Source organism: Pholcus phalangioides, unplaced genomic scaffold (genome assembly GCF_987345545.1).
Source record: "Pholcus phalangioides strain wild (caught in Gottingen) unplaced genomic scaffold, Ppha-v1.0 ptg000042l_1, whole genome shotgun sequence".
In the NCBI taxonomy this organism is placed as follows: Eukaryota; Metazoa; Arthropoda; class Arachnida; order Araneae; family Pholcidae; genus Pholcus; species Pholcus phalangioides.
In genome coordinates this window covers 27,489,081-27,509,672 of record NW_028301628.1, presented here as the reverse complement: position 1 = coordinate 27,509,672, position 20,592 = coordinate 27,489,081, and the positions used below count along the sequence as shown (strand labels likewise).

General features: G+C 34.2%; 1 protein-coding gene across 2 annotated transcripts in view; it reads right to left on the bottom strand.

Moving 5' to 3' along the window:
- Window positions 1–17,438: 17,438 nt before the first annotated feature.
- cpx (synaptic transmission protein complexin) overlaps window positions 17,439–20,592 on the bottom strand; it is a 148,760-nt gene continuing 145,606 nt past the window's right edge. For both annotated transcript variants that reach the window (XM_089255424.1, XM_089255425.1), the window contains one exon: window positions 17,439–17,539. In XM_089255424.1, coding sequence (XP_089111550.1) covers window positions 17,466–17,539 — 74 coding nt within the window. In that variant the 3' untranslated portion in view covers window positions 17,439–17,465. The remainder of the gene's footprint in view (window positions 17,540–20,592) is intronic.

The following is a 20,592-nucleotide window of genomic DNA, read 5'->3' as shown; positions in this document are numbered from 1 at the left end:
AAAAACTGGGCAAAACACGTGAAAAGGCAACTCAAACAGTGCATAATTACCGTTTATGACAATTTGCGTTACGTAAAACTACCACGCTTCACTGCGGTTTTCGGTAGAAAGTGCTTATGGCGGAGCCCTGTAGGCCTTTTTTTATTTATTCATCAAAGATAATGATTTAATTTTATTTATTTAAAAATATTTATAATTATTTTTTTTTTCAAATTTATTGGTTTTTTTTATTTTCTTCTAGCGGCCGCGGAGCTCCAAGGCCTCCGTGGAGCACCGGTTCAGGACCGCTGCTCTAGGTGCAGCTCGAGCTAAGAGCGTTCATATTGAAATGCCATAGTTTTATGCAACACAAATTGCCATAAACATTATACACTGTGTTGTATTTTATGTGTTAGGCTGAGTTTTTCGTTATACAGCTTCATCTGTGAATGAAATTTCAACTTTGTTTTTATGATTAAAAAAATATATAAATAACGCTAGGCCATGATTAGTGTTTTAGGGGAAGCCGTTCCTATATGTCAATTGGTTGATTTGCTATTAATTTTTTATAATGTGTTCAGGAAAGGAATTCTCGTCCACCCTGCGCTAACGCTGTTCGATTTTCCTCGTTTCACCAGACATTTTTGATGTTTCACTTTTATTTTTAGTCCTTTGTGAAACACCCCGAATATGGTAACACAAAGGACATTGAAATATGATGTGAATGCTCTTTCCATTAGCATTTAATACCAAAATCACTCACATTTCATCAACATGAATAGTGAAAATGATATATGGGGACATGATACAAATAAGTTTCGGAATCTATTAGGAAGTTGTTGTTTCACATGTTTCGTGTCTCATTATATCATTCATATTTTGTATTTTAAAAGCAATATTGAAGAGAGGGAGAGTCCTTCTTCGTGATCAGTGATAAACAACTAGAACGCACTGATATCGGAAACCAGTATTCAGCGGCCGGATTTTCAAAGAACTGTCAAGCACACGCGCTAGAAATGAATCGTTGCAGTGGCCTCAGAGAAACGTTGTTCCTATTCATTCCCGGGCGCCGTGCGAAATTGGAGGTTTCAATAGATCGTGCTTGGATTCGGGCGGAACTTGTATTCCGGAACACAATGACAGCCTATTTGTTACGAGTGCATACCGATGTCTTGTTATATGTTCACACGGAACATTCCCGACGGTGAATCTATATACGTTTATTGCACCGGTGCAACCAGAGTAAGAAACCGTGAGAGGATTAAAAACGTTGCTTTTGCGTAATATTTTGAGCTGGCTTCGTGTCAGCTGCATTACAAGTTTCATTTTATCAAGGCTTTTAAAGTCCCAGTAATTGTGATGTATAAACTGTTGTTTATTAGTTCATGTGGACTTTGAAATATGTGATGAGATTTCGCCGTCTCTGACTTTAGTCGGTGTAATTTATTACGTCTATGTGATTCGTTATGAGCTTTTGCGAGTTATTTTCACGTGTTTTCATTCTAGTGGATAGAGAAATTTGTATGGGCATTGGACGGAAACGAAATTCTAATCCAGGAGTCCAACATTTCAGGCCAAATTACAATCCACAAAAAGATATGAAGCCCGAAGGCCAACCAGAGTCGTACTGTTTTATCTAGATTCGTTGAGCCAAGAAAAATCCAAACCACAGAGCCAACAGGGAGCCCGGTACTGCTTAAGAATTTTATTTATTCTGGGATTTTTTTTGCATCAAATATGAATTTTAATTAATCCTCAACTATATTTGTTTTCTCAATAAAAATTTAAGTCAATTCTAAAATTATTTTTAATGTAAATCTCCTTTAATTTTTATAATATTTATTTCAATAATTATGAGAAATATTTCGGAATTTCTTAAAAACATTTTTTCTCCCCCATTAATTTCTGTGAAATATTTCTCTTTGAGTAATTCTTATAAAATGTTTATTAAATAATTCTGAAGAATACTTCTTTCAATAATTCTAAATTTATTTCTCAAAATGTAAAAACGAAATCTCATTTTTTTCTTATTTTTATGTAATCATTTTCGCGTTAGTTTCGAAATATTTTCTAATAATGATTTTGAAATTGTTTCCCAATTCTATAGAACGCATATTTTTTTCATTGAGTTTTTTTTTCTTCAGCATTTCTATAAATTCAATAAAATATTTGAGCCCTTTCACCGATGGGACACTGAAAAACAAACCTTCGGGACCCGCATATGAACCGCCGGTTTTGCGTTGAAGATCTGTTTTCCCAAGTCATTCATAGGAATGGTCAAGCTTATACAGCATGATTGCGATTGGTGACTAATATACAGGGTGTCCGTAAGTGCTAGCACGACCTTTATTTCATCAACCGTACGTATGATTGCAGTTCAAAAAATGCTCAACAGGCGTTAAAAGAATTGCCCTGTACCAGTTTTGAGAGTGTGCAGTATGTCACAAAATAAAAATCTAAACTTTTATACGGTCCACCGTGTGCTCAAGATACCAATTACAAAGTTGCTGCACTGTCTCTCCTAACGCTAAGAAAAAAAATCCATGTTTCTAAGTGCAATATTCACAGAGATATTCGAATTCGAAAATCAGAAGAAAATTGTGGAAGGAAACACCTCTAAATTCGGAAAAACCGTTTCATCTGCATTTGACACCGTTCTTTTCCAAATTTTCTCCGTTTTTCGAATTACAATATATCAGTGAATATTGGACTTGGAAACGTGAATTTTTATTTTTCGTCGTTGGCTTCAGGAGAGACAGAACAACAACTTTCTAATTGGAAATAAGAGAACGGGGATCCGTATAAAAAATTAGATTTTTTTGTGACGCACTGTATTATCCCTCTCAAAACAAGTACAGGGTAATTTTTGAACACCTGTTGAGCATTTCTTATATAGCATTATACTTCTACGACGGACGGTGGAAGAGATAAAGACCATGCTAGCACCAACAGGACATCGTATATAATCTCTCAAGACAGTTGGTTTTTAGGTAAAATATTTCTCTTTTTAAATATACCGAAACAAAATACTCTCATTCTGAACTGACGGGTATTATTTTCTGCTGCATTCACCTCCCCTTCCTTTTTTTTTCCGTTCCACATGATCTATGCCAGGGGTGGCCAACTTCTTTCTGTTCTCGGGCCAATATAATAGTCAACTGCGGTGTCGCGGGTGCAACTTCAGCGACCTTAGTAAAATGACCCGGAAAACTTGCAGATTCATGTACACCATAAGTAACACAGAGAAACATGGGCAATTCAGTGGTTAAACTTTTACCGTTGTTTGTATTTATACATTTCTTCATGAAGGAACACATATTCGTTCTTTACCTCGTTACGTTCTCAGCTAGATGCGATGCATCGGAAATTGCAGTTTCTTCTGCAAATTATCCCATCCAATAGAATTATAGTTAGAATTTCAACGTATAAAATATTTTTCTGCAATTATTATTTTTTTGCCAGTGATTTAGCACCCCCCCCCCCCCATAGTGGCACCCTTGCGGCAGCGCGCATCGAATAGACCGTATATTATTATCGTGATAAAAACACGTGATGGTACCACGATGAGATGAACCGAGGCACACGTGAATCAGGCACAGAACCAGTTAGATGAGAAGGGATGTTTGCTCATCATTACCTGGTCCTCCTGTACATCCATGAAATCACATAGACCCACAATTGCGACACATGTATTCTTATTACGTGAGAGCTAACTTCTTTTTAGCCAATATCATATACTAGAGATTTCTGTAATGTGGTGTTTTCTTTAACCAGAATATGGGTTATTCGGTTGGCCAGTCTGACGCAGCGGAATGCCACCAACCTGCCATGTTGAAATTATGAAATCGTTTTTCTGTTTTCGTTATATGCTCGAAAGGGCATTTATGCCCTTTGTAATTAATAGGCTCTGTGCATAGCCTAATCGGTTGGAGTTTCAAGGTGTCATTGTGTGAGAGGGCATGAACTTCGAAATGTTTCGTCACAGTGAGCAGAATATCAAATATTGCATACAAATCCATATGTTACACCAGGGCAACATAGACGGAGATAGACTTGGAAGTCAGGGGGGCACGGTCATTATTGCTGGGAGGCACGTTGATGATGATGCCAATTCATATATACATTATACATATATACATTAGATCAGGCGACTCCACCTTCGACGCTGGGGGGGGGGGGTGTTCAAAAAGACGAAAAGGAGTATGGTGAGAACATAGTAAATTATTTTCGTCACTAGAAATAATGAAGTAATAGTAGTGAATGCAAATACATAATTATTATAAGTAGTAGGCTCAAATAATAATCAAAAATTTGGTACACGGTATTTTTTACTTTGTCGGAAGGCCGCGCAGGATCGACTCGCGGACCAGCTGTTGAATGCGATGTATGAATTTGGATGCCATCTGTCTTCAACAAAATGAAAGTAGCTAAACGTTGAACTAACGTTGAGAGAAAAAGGGTAACTTTTCACTTGGATACACAAGGTGGGAGAATATCTTCAACAAATTGTAGATTTATATTATTTAATTAAATATAAATTTAACGTTCAAATTATATTTTGAATGCTTTTATATATGAGAAAAAATTAAAGAGACTTAAACTATGATGTATATTATTGCAAATGATCATTATATTGTCTGCCCAACAAATGGGCATACTGGGACTCTTTGCGGATGATGCAATTATTATCACCAACAACAGAAAATCTGATAAATGCAGAGAAAATCTTTAGGAGACTCTGGAGGAGGTTGAAGACTGGTGTGAGGATAATGCTGTCGAGCTTAATCATGCCAAGTGTCAGTTCATCTGGTTAACAAGAGGAACCAAATTCACTAGAGCACCAATCTACCTGGGCAGAGAAGCCATAAGACCTGTGAAGGAAGTGAAATATTTGGGATGTATTCTAAACCAATCATTATCCTTCGTTCCGCAAATAAATCACGTAAGAACTAAGGCTACCCAAACCATGGGAATGATGTCACGCATTACATTTCCAAGTGCAAGACTAACTCTTAAAAACAAAGTCATATTGTTTAAATCAATCATTAGACCTATCATGACCTACGCCGCCCCAGTATGGGCTCATGTTTCAAAAACCAACATGCAGCGTCTGCAAAGTCAACAGAATAAAATACTGAGAACTCTTGTGCGTGCACCAAAGTACATCAGAGGGGCTGACATTAGAAAAGAACTGAAGATTCCAACCATCCTCAACAACATCCAACAAATCTCAGAGGATCACTTTGAAAGGATGAGGAACTCAGAATACGAGCATCTGAGAGAGCTGGTCGATTACAACCCACGTCAAAGACTAAAGTTTCTTAGGCCTCAAAACGTGCTGCACGTGCCATGGTCGGTGCGCTAGAGGTCTGAACTACTGAGCTGTATAATCTTTGTCGATCTATCATAATATTTTTGTACTTTTAATTTGCTATCGAAATAATCGATCAACTGTATATTGCATAGAGTGGCATTGTGGTTTGATGCACATGACTGATCTTGCACTGCATCAATTTGTATAATTTCGGCTAACACACTTGTTTTTCTATGACTTCTTTTGTATGTTAGATTTATTTTTTATTATTATTTTCTCATTAGTGCATTATGTAGCGTTTTGGTGAATTGTACATAAGTAATTTCATTTTTGTGTCCATTATAATATACATTTATCGCATAATATGTATGTGTATATATATGTGTGTGTGTATATATATATATATATATATATATATATATTTTTTTTTTTTACTACTATTGATTTTATTGATCAACTGCTCTATTGCATAGAGTGGCATTTTGGTGAAGTTTGGCTGATCTTTGTGTATTTTACTATTCTGATGGTAGCATTTATCGGACTGTATGTGTTTTTTTTTTGTTTTCTTTTCTCTCTATTAACTTACAAGCACTTCACATCTACACAAACACGCACAAACTTGTCTATAACCCTCTTCATAGCTAGCAAGAGCAGTCTGTAAGTCGCCAGGCAGCCCCTTTGGGCTGGGCAGCGACGATAAAAATTAAATTCTGTCTGTCTGTGATCATTATATTGTGATTTTTCAAGTTAATATCTTACAGTATGAATATTTATGTTCAAGTGTTAGTGTGAAAATTGGGTGCGCTTTTCTTAAAATAGAAATGTGAAAATTTCAAACGCCTCGCTAAACATATTGTCCGTGTTTACATTCTCCCATATGCATAATATATGTATGTTGTTCTCCTTCCATACATACATCAACGTTTATGTTCGAATTTTATTGTTCATGCTTACATATGTGGCCATGTTCACGCGCCATTGGCTCGTATTCAAAACATTGGTTATGCCACGCATAGGTGACCATATTAAAGTATCGATTCACCCATCATGGCTCATATTCCCAAATGAACATTAATTGCATTCTACCAACCGTTTTCACACTCACTTTTCATCGCTGTCATCCGTGTAAATGCCCATGCATCTCTGTGCTTATATCCATGTTCCAAGGTTTACGTCTTCATACGGGGTTATGTTCATATTGGGCGAAAAAAGATTAAAAAAACACTGGTGTAGAGGTTAAAGAAATACCTGTCACAAAAAAAATAATCGCGCTCAACAGTAGCCAATGATATTGCACAGAATTTCAAAAATTACTTAAGATGAAACTTCCATAAGATTGTAAAGGAAATATATTTTGAGCACACGTATAGAAGATATTGAAATTCAACGGATATTATTGCTCAAAATACAAACATTAAAACACCAAACCACCTTTTTAAGGCTAATATAGCCTTCTTCAGTGGCAAAAGATCTGATATAGCGCAAGAACATTCGCCAGAACAAAAGCACGTGGTCATATATACAGCCGAAGCGCAGTGGTGATGGCTGAAGAAAAGATGTGATGCTGATGATAAAACGATTAGAATTATTAAATGGAATGTATCGATGGTGGAGTGGCAAGAAAGGCGGTTTTAACCGTTACATGCACGGTGTTTCTTTCCTCCTATGTTAAAAAGTACCTCCTAGGCAAACATGACCCAGTTTGTGCATCTAAGGGTTAAGAATTGAATCCCAAATATTGGAGAAGTAGGGAGTGGTGGAGAAATCATTAATTAAAGGAAAATAATTTTTATAATTATGAAGTGCTTGAATCATATCATCATCATTATTTCCTCCTCCTCCATCATCATCACTATTGCGCGTCGACGTTCTACACTACCAATTGCTTTTCTTCAAGCGAGTGGTCTGCGCTATATCAGACCATTTTCCACTGAAGAAAGGGCTATATGCCATGATCGCACTCACACACTCTATCTCTCTCTTCTCCCATAGCGAAAAAAAACGCACGCTTACACACATAGATACATCAGGAAAGTAACACGATAGTTTTCTTAACTCGCAGGAATTCTACGACGCATTTTTCTTATATTGAGATATGTACAAGATTGCGCAACATGATCACACATTTCAGACAATGGGAAAAATCACGTTTTTCAAAATGTGCCTCTTAGCAAATTAGCGCCCTTGTTGGTTGTCAGGCGATCATACTCAACCAATCAAGAGAGTTTAAAATCGATGTAGAGTTAGTACTGACCACGTTCTTCGGCAGAGAATGATCAGGGTTTCATGGGGGTAGGTCGCGTGTTAAAATGTGAACACACTCTCGAGGAAACTGAAAATAAACCCAGACGATGTCTTCCAGGGTTACCTTGAGCTCGATGGCTGTTCACCAGTGAAAGGTGATGATGGGTGAGTTGATCAAAATTCCGATATTGATTATTATGAGTGATCTTTTTCCGTATAAATCCTGTGTACTGTGATAGTTCCTTTATGTGTTTATATTCTATATTGAGTTATTTGTGTAATGTACCTTGATTAGGGATAACCATGAATAAAATTAACTAGTAATTCTCTAAATGAAGGAGAAGCATCTTATGATAATTTTTGCTATGTCCTTTCAATATTTCAGTGTCATATATGACGCGTGTAATTCTACGATAAAGCCATGCAAGCGCGTATCATAGAGTACTTATTTCATTATTATTAGTATATCTCGTAATAAACGCGAGTCATATATATGTGGGGTTTGGTCAAAACATATCTCCAAAAAATGGCTTTTTGATCTAGTAAGTCTTGTTAATTAAAACTAATTCGAAGTGAGATAAATGCACAATACGTGCGTACGGCTAAACAACATGCTGATGTATGATATTTTCATTTGTATTTGCGTGTATGCTTTATTTTTGATTTTTAAATGATAATGAAAATGCTTATATCACTAAAATGTGATTTTGGAGTTATCATGTTCTGACCAGACACCACGGATATAAGAATTGAAAAGGCTGTTTCGTGTTTAAATTTTTGTATTTTGAGTGATAACAGTTGCATTTTATTTTCTTTCATAGGCTGATTTAAACGTCTTATAACATAACAAGGTGAATCATCAATGTGTAATACACGCGTGAAATAAACGACTTGACAGCAATTCTAAAACCTGCGATCACTTTATTCATACACGAGAACATCCAGACTTCGTACACTATATTTTCTTTACTATACTAAGCCAGATTCACTCATGTGCTTAATATTATTTATTCCAATATTCTCCAAATATTTATCATAAATTCATCTTTATTTCCACGAAAAAAAAGAGCTTATTAATAACCATTATTATTTTTTCTTCATAGTAGATATATTCTCAGCCACGCAACTCGACCATAATGATAACAATAATCATTATTATTATTTTTTCCATCACCAATAAATATTATAATGACTCGTTATTATCACATTGACTAAATCTCAAGAAGTTAGCTAAGATCCGCTATAGGTAAATGTTTGGAATATGTTTGTATATTTTTTTTCATTTCTTATACGAAAAAAGATCTTCTACTCACATTCACAAGTTCTTTTTTTTTTCCTTAGCTGCATTATATAATAATTATTAATCAATAAAATGTACAATGTTGTGATTTTATTTGGTGCCATTACAAAGCACAATCACAGGTTCCTTTATTAATATTGTTTTCTCCTCATATATATATAGATATATATATATATAAGTCTGTGACAGTTTACACATGTAAATTGTTGTCAGGAAAAACGTTCTCTTTTAACGACACAAGCGTCATTATCATCGTGATAATCACCATAATCATCGTTATTATAAAACATAATATTTAGTATTTTCAATCGCCTGCGAAGAGGCACCCAGCCGAGAACTTCTCTAAAACTGTCACAGTATCGTTTTAAATATATTTATATATATATATATTTTCAATAATGTGTTAATATAACTACAACACATAACCTTTTTATTTCATGTGATATATGTATTATATACATTACTTAAGTAGAATAGTCGCAGAAAGCTAAAATCTATAATTATATAGACTTTCAGGCTATTTACAGAGGAAAGAAAAATAACATTTTTTTTTAAACACATTAATTTCACAAAATGTATTTTTTTTTCACACATAGGAATGGGCTGATCAAAGTGCAATTATTGTTAACCATAAAAATTAACAAAGAAGCACATTCACATACAAAGAAATCATTCAAATAAATTCAGTAGAAAATAAGCCTGAAATATGTAACGAAGCTAAGCTAAAATATAAATACACGTTTAAATATCAAATAAATATTCATTATAAATTATTTTAGAGCCTATACATACATATATTACAGCTTAACGCGAAATCATATAGACATTACATGGCATCACAATTTCCGTCCAATATACGTCCCAAGTCGTATGGTTACAAAATATGATTTTTTTCGTTTAATTAATTCAACAATTTAAACAATATATATATATATTTTAAAATAATAAACGACGTAATTTTGTTACTTGAGCAACTAATGGTGAATAATTTTAAATTTTCCCCTCATGCATTAATTTGAATCTTACTAAAGAATATAGCATGCACGCTTCATCATGCGTTTCTTTTAGGTGAAATTATATACATATTGGAACAGGGTACGATTACATTAGTAACAAGCGTTGGAATTAATATTTATAAGCAATATATAAATATTATATTCATTAGAAATCATGGAACTTTTCAGGTCAAATCATTAAATATTTTACGAACACATAAAAAAATTCACTCCAGAAAATGTATGTCGTTGTATTTGGAATTCGCATATTTCGAATACATTTATTTTTTATTGCATGTGGTGGGCAAGGCATATGATATTCGAAGGCATGTTTAGAGAAATGCAAAAGGTACGAGTGCATCGCGGTAATTAACATAACCATCACGACATATGTGTTCATATAAATCAATTTTTGAGTTAGATAAGAGTCACGTGTGCAAGACAAAGTGGCTGGTTTTTCGAGCGAATTTGGAATTAGCATAACTTCTCGGCATCAAGGGTGATCTGACTAATATTCATTATGTGCAATTAGGTGAATAGATATGTTCGAAAAAGAAAAGAAACGTGTTATATATATATATAATGCTGTTTTTTGTGTATTCGTGCGATCGTGTTGCGGGTCTTTTACAGATGCTCGGAAACGTTTTCCATTGGAATACAAACGCGCAAATATGTGGTGACGCATTCGCATTCTCGGTTCAGAACGCTTTCAAAAAAAAAAAATTCGAAATAAAAATTTGGCTCTGGCAGTGGTGTCATTGCGTTTAGAAAGGAAAGAATAGAGTGATACGGTCACTGGCGAGATCCACAACAAGGCAGGGAGCGCATCACAAAATGAATATGCACAAGAATGATCGATTACGGAACATATCGCGGGTACCAATATTAATATTCACAATTTCATATACGAGTATATATAATTTTATTTCAAGTTCTTAGCTATTTTTTGAGACCCAGCCACAGTGTCGTGTGTAATATCTTATAATACGATATTTTATAGCGTGATGAATGAGCTGAGAAATATCAATTGTATCGTGCCTCGTGGCTGATTAAAACTAGAAATAAGCCTGGTTATTAGTTCGTTATTTTTTATATGCCTATGCACCCAGAATACCAACAAGTATTTCGATGTGTTCCAAACAAAAACTCACCATTTTCTGTCACAATCGTTAGATTATTTGATTTTCTGAGGCACGTAGATAGCGCATTAATCTACACTGATACGACATTCACCGAAAGTATTGAGTGAATTCATTATTTTACATGACAATAATACCTTATTGTAAGCATTGCTTTTAGCCCGGCGCAGCATAAATTTTCTTGTCTATTCCTCTCAGTGTAATTAATTAATTATTTCACGAACTGTACACATCTCTTTCCCAGGGCCGAACCTTTCAAAAAAGAGTAAGTTCCGTCAAAAAACTTTCTAATTTGAAAGCCCGCTTAGTACGATAGAGTAACTTTCCGACGCTCGATTTTTTTTTTTCACTTATATGCTACCATTATTACATACAACACACACGCACGCGCATACACACACGTAGATTACAGACACACGAAATATTTATTTCACACTCACAAAATACACGCGCTTGAAAACAGCTACGGTATTAGAAAATATTTTCGAAGGACGTGCAGAACAACGACCACACATACAAATAATATTTATTTATTTTGTAATTACAGAGAGAAAAAGGACGATCACACACAAAAGTGCTATTCACACGCCACATATTACGGAACAGGGCGGGACATGTCAACTGGATATACTTTCAACTCTCATGAATTCTGTGATTAAATAGCTAAATCAACATGAAATCATCCGTAAAAGAAACTGTTTTCTCCGATCTGTTAAACAGTATTGATTAGAGAACCAAAAGTGAACCTAAATGAAAATGTTACATATAATTCAAGGAATGATGTGAAATAATTTTCGTTACTAATTTTAGTAATGCTTTTTTGTCTATATCAACAATCTCTAGAATTTAAGTTTATTTGAAATGCAATCACAAGGTGAACAGGAAGAGTAGGAAATATTTAAAAAATAATTTAAAAAAACACACCCAACTAATAAAAAAATGCGCGCAGTTTACACTAAAATACTCATCGAGGTGTAGAGCTATTTTTAAATTAAGAATAAAAAAAGAGTTCAAAATCTCACCACAGATGGCGCTGAATCAATAAAAAAATTCTGCTTATCACATGAAAATGAAATGGTACGCAAGCAGTGAATATGTAATTTCTATTACGATTTGTGTTAGATAAAATTACCATATTGATCACCCTCTCAATTGTTCAGATGTAGTTTTATCTATACAGGGTGCCCATTATGAAATTTGTTGATTTCATGTAACGCGAATCGCAATAAACATCAATTATGCACTGTTGATGTCGCATTGTATGAGTTTTATGTGTGGCATTGTGTGGGTTTGATGTGTGGCATTGCATGTGGGGTTTTATGTGTGGCATTGTTATGTGTGCTTCAGAAATCACGCAATTAGTGATCCCCATCATGAAGGAGATGTAGGCCTTTGTTTGGTCTGGCGCCTCCTCTACATATCAGTTAATGTAGAGCTCTACATTAACTGATTCACACGGTCATTGCGTGCGTTATTTCGAGTTCTTTGTGATGCAGTGGCTTTTGTGGTGAAAATTTTGATTTTGTTTTTCATTATTCATTTAATAAAAAAAACTCGACGCCTTGGTAAATATTTTGGTGCAAACTGTACTTTTTTTTATGTCAATTGGTCGATTTGTTATTAATGTTTAAAACGTGTCCAGAACTTCTCGTACACCCTGCATATCTTTTACAGCCAGAGATAGATTTGTAAATACATGCCAAACCCATGATTTTCTTCCGCCAAACTTGTCAAAAACACTAGCACTTAACGTAAACTATTTTACGGTTTTTTTCTTATTTGGTCTGAAATCGAATTCTCAACAAAAAGTAATGTTACCATTATAACCGAATATATATTTCGACACACACACACCATTCACGAGAGATATACCCGTTGACGTATCTCGCGTGGCAACGCTACAGGAAAGGAAGTGTCTTCGATGTGTATGAACCTTTTTAAGCATGAAAACACATGTTTTCAGCTTTTTTTTATTTGCTTTTTTTTCACTCAGTGGATTCTACTGGTCACTTCTGAGCAATCAAAGGACTTGCACACTACCCAAATAGAAAAATCATATCACAAAAAATTGTAACCGAATACAAAAATGAAACATAATCAACGCATTAAACAATATTTTCAATATACATATATAATCTACGCACAACGCATGCAATAAGTTCTTAGGGAGTGGAAGCATCTCCTAATGCAGTTTTTTAGAGTTTAGTATTTTGCTGGATTCACTTCAAGTGTACCATTCAAGTTTATTCAAATGCAAGAGAGAGAGAGAGATCTCCGATCATAACTGCATAAAGAACTTCCATTTCCCAAGATTCAAAATCAAAATAATAGCACGATACTATACGCACACCATAAAGCATTTGATGATGGCATTTAAAGCGGTAAATTTCAAGCAGTGCCACTAAACAAATCTAATTTAGAGGAATTTCCAGCAAGTCACGGTTATCTAAATTTGTAGCAATGTGTGCATTAATTATTTAGGTACCAATTCGAATAAGAAGGTCCTTACTATTCAACTTAGACACCGATACACAGACATTCTAGTAAAAAAAAGTATTTATCGGCGGTTGTATGATTAAAATCCAAGCTGAGATAAACTAGGCATCCGATTTCTAAAATTTCAACATCACGTGAGTTAATTGACAAAGCAGTGATTATTTTTAAGTCTTTTTCCATTCACTAATAAATTATTTCTTCTATTTTCCATTAAGTTCGAAGCACAAAGCTCACAGTAATTAAGAGTTACTTCCATGTGAAAATCCAGCACTGCTTGATATTTACGCGTACATTCCGTCTAACACACAACAAAAATAATAATATTAATATATAAAAACATTAAAAAAAACATAAATAATCTCGTAAAAAATATATATAATGGCCTATATAAAAACCTACGTGCAGGGCAAAAAATACAATTTCGGCCGCTCGTCGTTTCGGACGAAACGGACCGGTTATTAAAGAGGTACAAAGATGGCGCACAGGAACGTTGTAAAACACTTATAATTTTATCCTATATATACTAAGGCATAAACCTTGAACGAATATTCCTACAAATAACACACGTGTCCACGATATTTACATAACACACACTATACACGAATGGAAAACAAAAAAAAAACACGTAATAACACAGAGAAGCTTGAACATCGACGTCTCACTCTTTTATATAAACACATATATATCCATATATATATGTACGTAGAACATTCTTGAATTTATCCACACACAATACAGATCAAAATTACAAAAGGCCCCACGCTGATAGACAATTTTATGTATATATATATATATATATAACATCATGTGTTTATTTTTTCGAATGTAAATTTTTCCCATCATGATGGCCCAAAAGTACGAATCATCACCACGGACACAAAATTTCTCCAATTTCTTTTTAGATATATTACATTTGAAAGATTTGAATCTCTTGGAAGCAAATCATAAAATATGGAGAGCATAATGCATAAGCATATGCAAATAACACACTCTGGAAATGCAAGAGGGAATGTGATTCTGTTTCTGACTTTGCGTGATTTTGTAATACACGCATTAGTCATTTGCCAAGTGAACATCATCGACACAAATACAGACGAAGTTGACGTAAACACATAAAAAGGAAAGAACTATGTAAATATGTATTTATATGCATTACTTTTTTTTTTTACCAATTTCCATCACACAAATATATGTTGAAACATTGCGAATACCATAGCATACCATACGACTTATCAAGTCTTTTTATATGTATATAATTACCCCCATTGAAATCGTGGCCTCACTCATAGCGGCTATGCTTTACAGAAGGACAGCGCCTCGCAAAAACAAAATATCAGAAAAAATATATATGAAATAAATCCATAATGTAGCTAAAGCCAATGAAAAGTATTACATTAAAGCAAATTAATTCATAATTTTAAGTAGTTTTTGTTTTAATTTGTGCACACTCTGCCGGCATATCTTATATATAAAGCACCAACATCTATTACAATACAATACTTCGACTTGAAAATTAGGATCCAGGAAGGGGATAAATATTAGGAATAGGGGAAGTGATATTTAAAAAAAAAAATTCTCCATAAAACTTTTTTTGTGTATATATTTATATATATATAATATATATAAATGAATATATATCAAACAGGTGAAATTCCTTTGAGAAAACTATAAGCGTGTCGGTACACAGGGTAGGATTAGAAACCATAATGAATCGAAAAAGGGATGTCGAAAACAGCTTTTTTTTTAAATCTTTCTCCCAATAAATCCGGCCAATCACAGGGACTATAACAGAAAGCTACAACAAAAATTATTAATCACAAAAAAATCTGTTTTTTACACTACTTTTCTATATATATATACCGAAATGGGTTATATAATTACCTCAAAAAACAGCACAGTTATACATCTATACAAGGCTGTTTTTTTTTGTCTTCTTCGAAAGCATAACAATAGTAATTATTATTATTAATTTTTTTTCACTACAATAGACGACAAAAATCCTGATGTTCAAACAATGAAATTCGTTGTTTTTTGTTGAGGCGAGTCCACCTTGCTCCTTTCTCTCTTTTTATCATCCAATTCAATCAATCAATACCTATGCGGTCTATCTCATCATCATTATTATTATTTATAATATCTTATTTACTCAAATTGAACAAAAAATTCACATTCTAAAATTTTTTTTCATACAGTATATAATAATTAAAGTTCTTAAAATCAGTTTCGTAATTAAAATTTCTTGATATTATGTATTATTTATTCATGTGTGTGTGTGTGTGTGTGTATGAGTTACTTACCCCGGCCCGACGAATGTGATTCGCCATACGGGGGTTCCCCGGTTGTGTGTGTGTGTATATCTGAGATTTTTGGCTGCCGCTTTACGCTACTGACTTCACTGCCTCTCTCGTTTCTGAAGATTTTAATAGAAATTTAATTTTTTTTTTTAAAGAAAATTCTTTTAGTAATACATATTGAAGGTATCGCTGATAATCTCTCATTTTACGAGGAATATTTCCACATTTACGAACATTTATGAACGATATTTTACAGATATCAAGTGCATGGGTATTTCCATTTCCATAACTGACTAATATAGACGACGTGCGTGAACATTTAGAGCGCACATACGAAGAGATTGTATTATATAATAATTAATTAACAATCATGCGCAGCCGGTTCCATCCGATTGCAGAGAGAGGAGAATGCGCACAGACAGAGTATCATTATTATTAACACATTCACAATGTGCACGAATATAATATGTATTTATTTTTTTCCGAGAATCGCACATTAATACGTGCATGTGTATGACAGGAACGGAACGGAAAAGGTCAAATGGATATGTACTCGTGTTTGTTTTTACGACCAAGAAACAAAATAAAATAGCCATTTCCAATTACGGTACTCGTTATAACTTTACCGAGCACAAGGTGGAACATACTTCGGTGACGATGTGTGTTTTATCTAAAAGGTTGTACATAATTTTTTTTTTCTCTCTCTTTCTCTAAACAAAGTCTAATATAGAACTCATTTACATAAATAACCATATCGGAGTTCTCAGTACATGTATTTTTTTTTTTTTTCGTTGAGTTAAATGTGTTTATAGGCACAGGTTCATTATAGCCGATGTTTGCGCATTCGTTAGCAATTTTTTATTTGCTTTTTCTTACGCATTTCTTTATAATATAATTTTTTTTTTTTCGTTTATATCTACCAGAATAGTGACGTTTTACATTTATAGTGGAACGTAAATTGTCCGACCACCTAACTAATACGAGAAAGAGATAATGATATTATTATTTTGTTATTATTATTATTTTTTTTTTCTTCATTATTCTCACGATTATGCCTACTACACAACGTAATTCTCCTTGTTTTTTCAAGCCATATTTTTTTTTTTTCGTTTAGGGAGGAAGCAATTCTTACTGACTTTCGACACGTTTTATCATTTTTTTTTTCATGTTTTAGAACTTATTTTTCCATCACGGAACTCAAGTCGGCAGCCTGGATTTTCCATTGATTCGAAACATCTGCGAAATCATATACATGGTGCGAATGTTCTGCATTAAAATGCGGTGATAAAATACAGTGGGGAGGGGGGGGGTGGGAGGGAGAAGGAATCATGTAACAATATATTCAAATATAAATAGAATTGGGACAGTATACAATCAACCAATTGAATCGACATCCATGTATCGTCATTCGAAAAATTAAATAAATTTATACTTCAAGGGAATCCGGCATTACTAATGCAGAACATTCAAATATTCCTTTTCAACAAAAATATTTACTGTAAATTATTAATGAATTTTTTAGTAAACTGATTTTCGAAACGGAAGTTCAATAAAGTGAACAAAAGAATGTCATAAAGCCAAATTCACAAAATTAAATAAAAGTTCTCGATATGGGTTCGAATGGATAAATTTGTGAAAAATTGATATCAGGTAATAATGTTATGAAGATAACTAGGCTTATTTTTCCCACGACGATACGCAAACTCATTGCAAGACGCATTTGCCCTCGATCGTGGACTTCAGCTCGCTGACTTGTGTTTCCAGTGTATTTTTGAGTTCTGGAATTAGAAAAAGTAATAATGCATCAGCATTCAGAAATGCGAGAATATTTAAAAAAGTAACTGGACGCGTGTGCATCACACATTCTGTAAGTTTCTAAAATCCATACACAGTCGGTAAAATTTATGTGAATAGCTTATATCCAGAAAAAAAACGATATTCTACAACACAATACATGAAGTTAGTCAATAGTCTACACAATAGACAAAAGCCTACACTCGTAACAGAAAGATTCAGACAATTTGTAATTTTCATTTCAGACTATGGACGGAAGATGGCAGCACCAGTATAACACAAAACAAGCATAACTCTGACAACATTAATAAGTTAGGGTCACACACATATACGTTCCTGCATGCACTAATTCGTTAGGAAATTCCCCAAAGGAATGTTTACGAGGCGTATGTACGGTTAAGTAAGTGAGTAGCTAATGGGCCGGAGAAAGACGGTCTTCAAACGACACTGTAAGATGCTGGAAGGTTGTAATATTTATTACGATCAACGTTCTTCAATCTTCTTGCAGTACTTGCGGGAGAGATATATAAAATAATTATTATTGGAAGAAAATATTTTAACTTGACTCAAAATACACTTTATTATCAAACATACGATTAACAACGCTGAGCTGTGACTTCTGCTGCCATCTATCAGATGGGAATTAAACTATTTGTTATAATTCTTAAAGAAAAATCAGTTCGGACTTTGAAACCTGCGTGCGTGTGTGTGTGTGTGCGCGCGTGTGTGTGCAATATAAAAAATGAATTTAAATGATACCGTATTTTGTTCCCTTGTTTTGTGCTCCACATCGGTGTGAATTGCATGCTTTCTAATACCAGTGGCTGCGTTTGCCGCAAAATTGTAGCAATTCGTTTTAGTGCATTCAATATGAATATTGTTGAACTATAGAAATTAAGGGGGAAATAGAGGACGTTTTGCGGCGGAGAATCCAACACTAATGCAATTTTTCTATGCAACCGCGTCCTGCTGGCATCATTTTTTTTGTGCTTTGCATCAGTCCGGAGTTGTGAGCGTTTCTATCTATCTATCCCGATACTTGAAGTAAAATTGTTTGCTGGTTTCAAACCGGTGTGCAATATAGAAATGAAATTATGGTATGATGTGCGGCATGTTTATTTTTGGCATAGAAAAAAAATTGCACCTCGGTGCCACCTATGAAATAAAAACAATTTTTTTTTTCAAAGTAAAATTTATTGCTTGTGTTAAAATGGTGTGCAGCATGAAAATAAATAATACATACATTTGTTTATTTTCATGGTCCATATTGCTGTGAATTTTATGCACCATAACACTAGTTACTATTTTCTATGTTCATCATAAAATATAAATATCGAATTTAAATATATAATAATTAGTATCATACGGTGCGAAAGATTTACATCAATATGCAGCATAAAAATACACAAAATATAGAAAAAAAACCAATTACTATACAAAATATTATCTTCAAGCTTCACAACGGTATAAAACCAAGTAAATTTTATTTGAAGAATTTATAATAAATAGGTTTGTTCTTTATTTAACAGATGGCGGCATGAGTCCTAACCCAAAGCTTCCCTATTTGAACCGAAATTGATGCGCATTTGTGTTTTATTCAAAAATATCACCAAAATATGCGCTATCACACTGGTTTCTATGTTTATATGTTCAGCAGCTGCTCAATAATTTCCTGCGCGTATTTATATCGTCAATATCATGAATGGGTTCTATTAGTAGTGTGCTGCCATCTTTCGCGTATATTAGAAGTAGATCACTGAATTTTCATGTCAATGCAAATATCGTATTGGGGATCATAATAATTACTAAGAAATTTCAAAATATAATTGTTTTTAGTAATCACAGTAACTATAATAATATCTAGTGACAGAAATTCGAATATTTATTTATATGGAAAAAATATTTTTATAACTTTGAATTAGAAAACTATCAATCTATGTTTTCATAGGCCTTACTGGGCCCGTTCGTAACCCCACAATCAGCCAAGAGCTGGGCATGGGGGGGTAACAATTTGATTCTGTTCTGTTCTGTTCAATCTATGTTGCGGTTCAGAGGTTCCCAACTGGGTGTACCCATCGGAAAGAAGAAGAAAGTGACTTGTAAATAATTTTGAAAAGTAGATGTAGGTTTTTGCTAATAATTGCCAGATGTAATATTAACCTCCCTATCAATAAAATCTTCTATGAAAGAGAGGTTGCGTCCGCTGGAAGGATTGGCCTTTCGCTTGCGCCCAACCTATGATCCGGATTCGCGCACTCCTTTATCTCGCCTCATTGTTCTTTGGCGTTTTAGATTTGATTCTTGACGCACTCCAACATGTACCAATTCGTTAGAGGTTCCACAGAGGAATATGGACGAGGTACATGTATGGTTTAGTACTAGTAGTAGTAGTGGTCTGTGCATAAAAACGAAGAATTAATTAGTTCGTGTTGTGTTTAACTTTAGTTGTGGGTGTTTGTATTGAGGCTGTGCGTGCTATGCTCACAATTTTCTGCGTCAACTTTTCTACCAAGCACCTACTACTCGCGTGATTTATGCTATGGATCAGTGGTTAAAAACGGGATCTGTGCGGAAGTTGACTGAAACACCAAATTGAATTACCGTGTACCAGAGTTCTGTAAACGTGAAAACATACTCTGAATCTGCCAAAAGTGATTCTGTCAAAGCTACCGAGGCCTCTTACTACATTAGCTACCGTATTGCGAGATGAGGAAAAAATGACACCATTGATGAAAATTTAATTTCACCGTGCATGAAAGATGCTGTCAGACGCATGCTCGAAGAGGGGAGTGCTCATATAATGAGTTTAATACCTTTGTCAAATATTATGGTGTCTCGAAGAATACTGGACATGTCAGACGATGTTGAGAGCAGTCATACGTTACGTAAAAGGTGGTGAATTTTTTCCTACCCAAGTCGACAAAAGTACCGACGTTTTGAGCAACATTCTGTGCTACTTGTAATTGTTAAGTATTTGAAAGAAGAATTCGAAGAAAATATTTTTATTTGTGACCCGTTGAAGGGGTCGTACGACTGT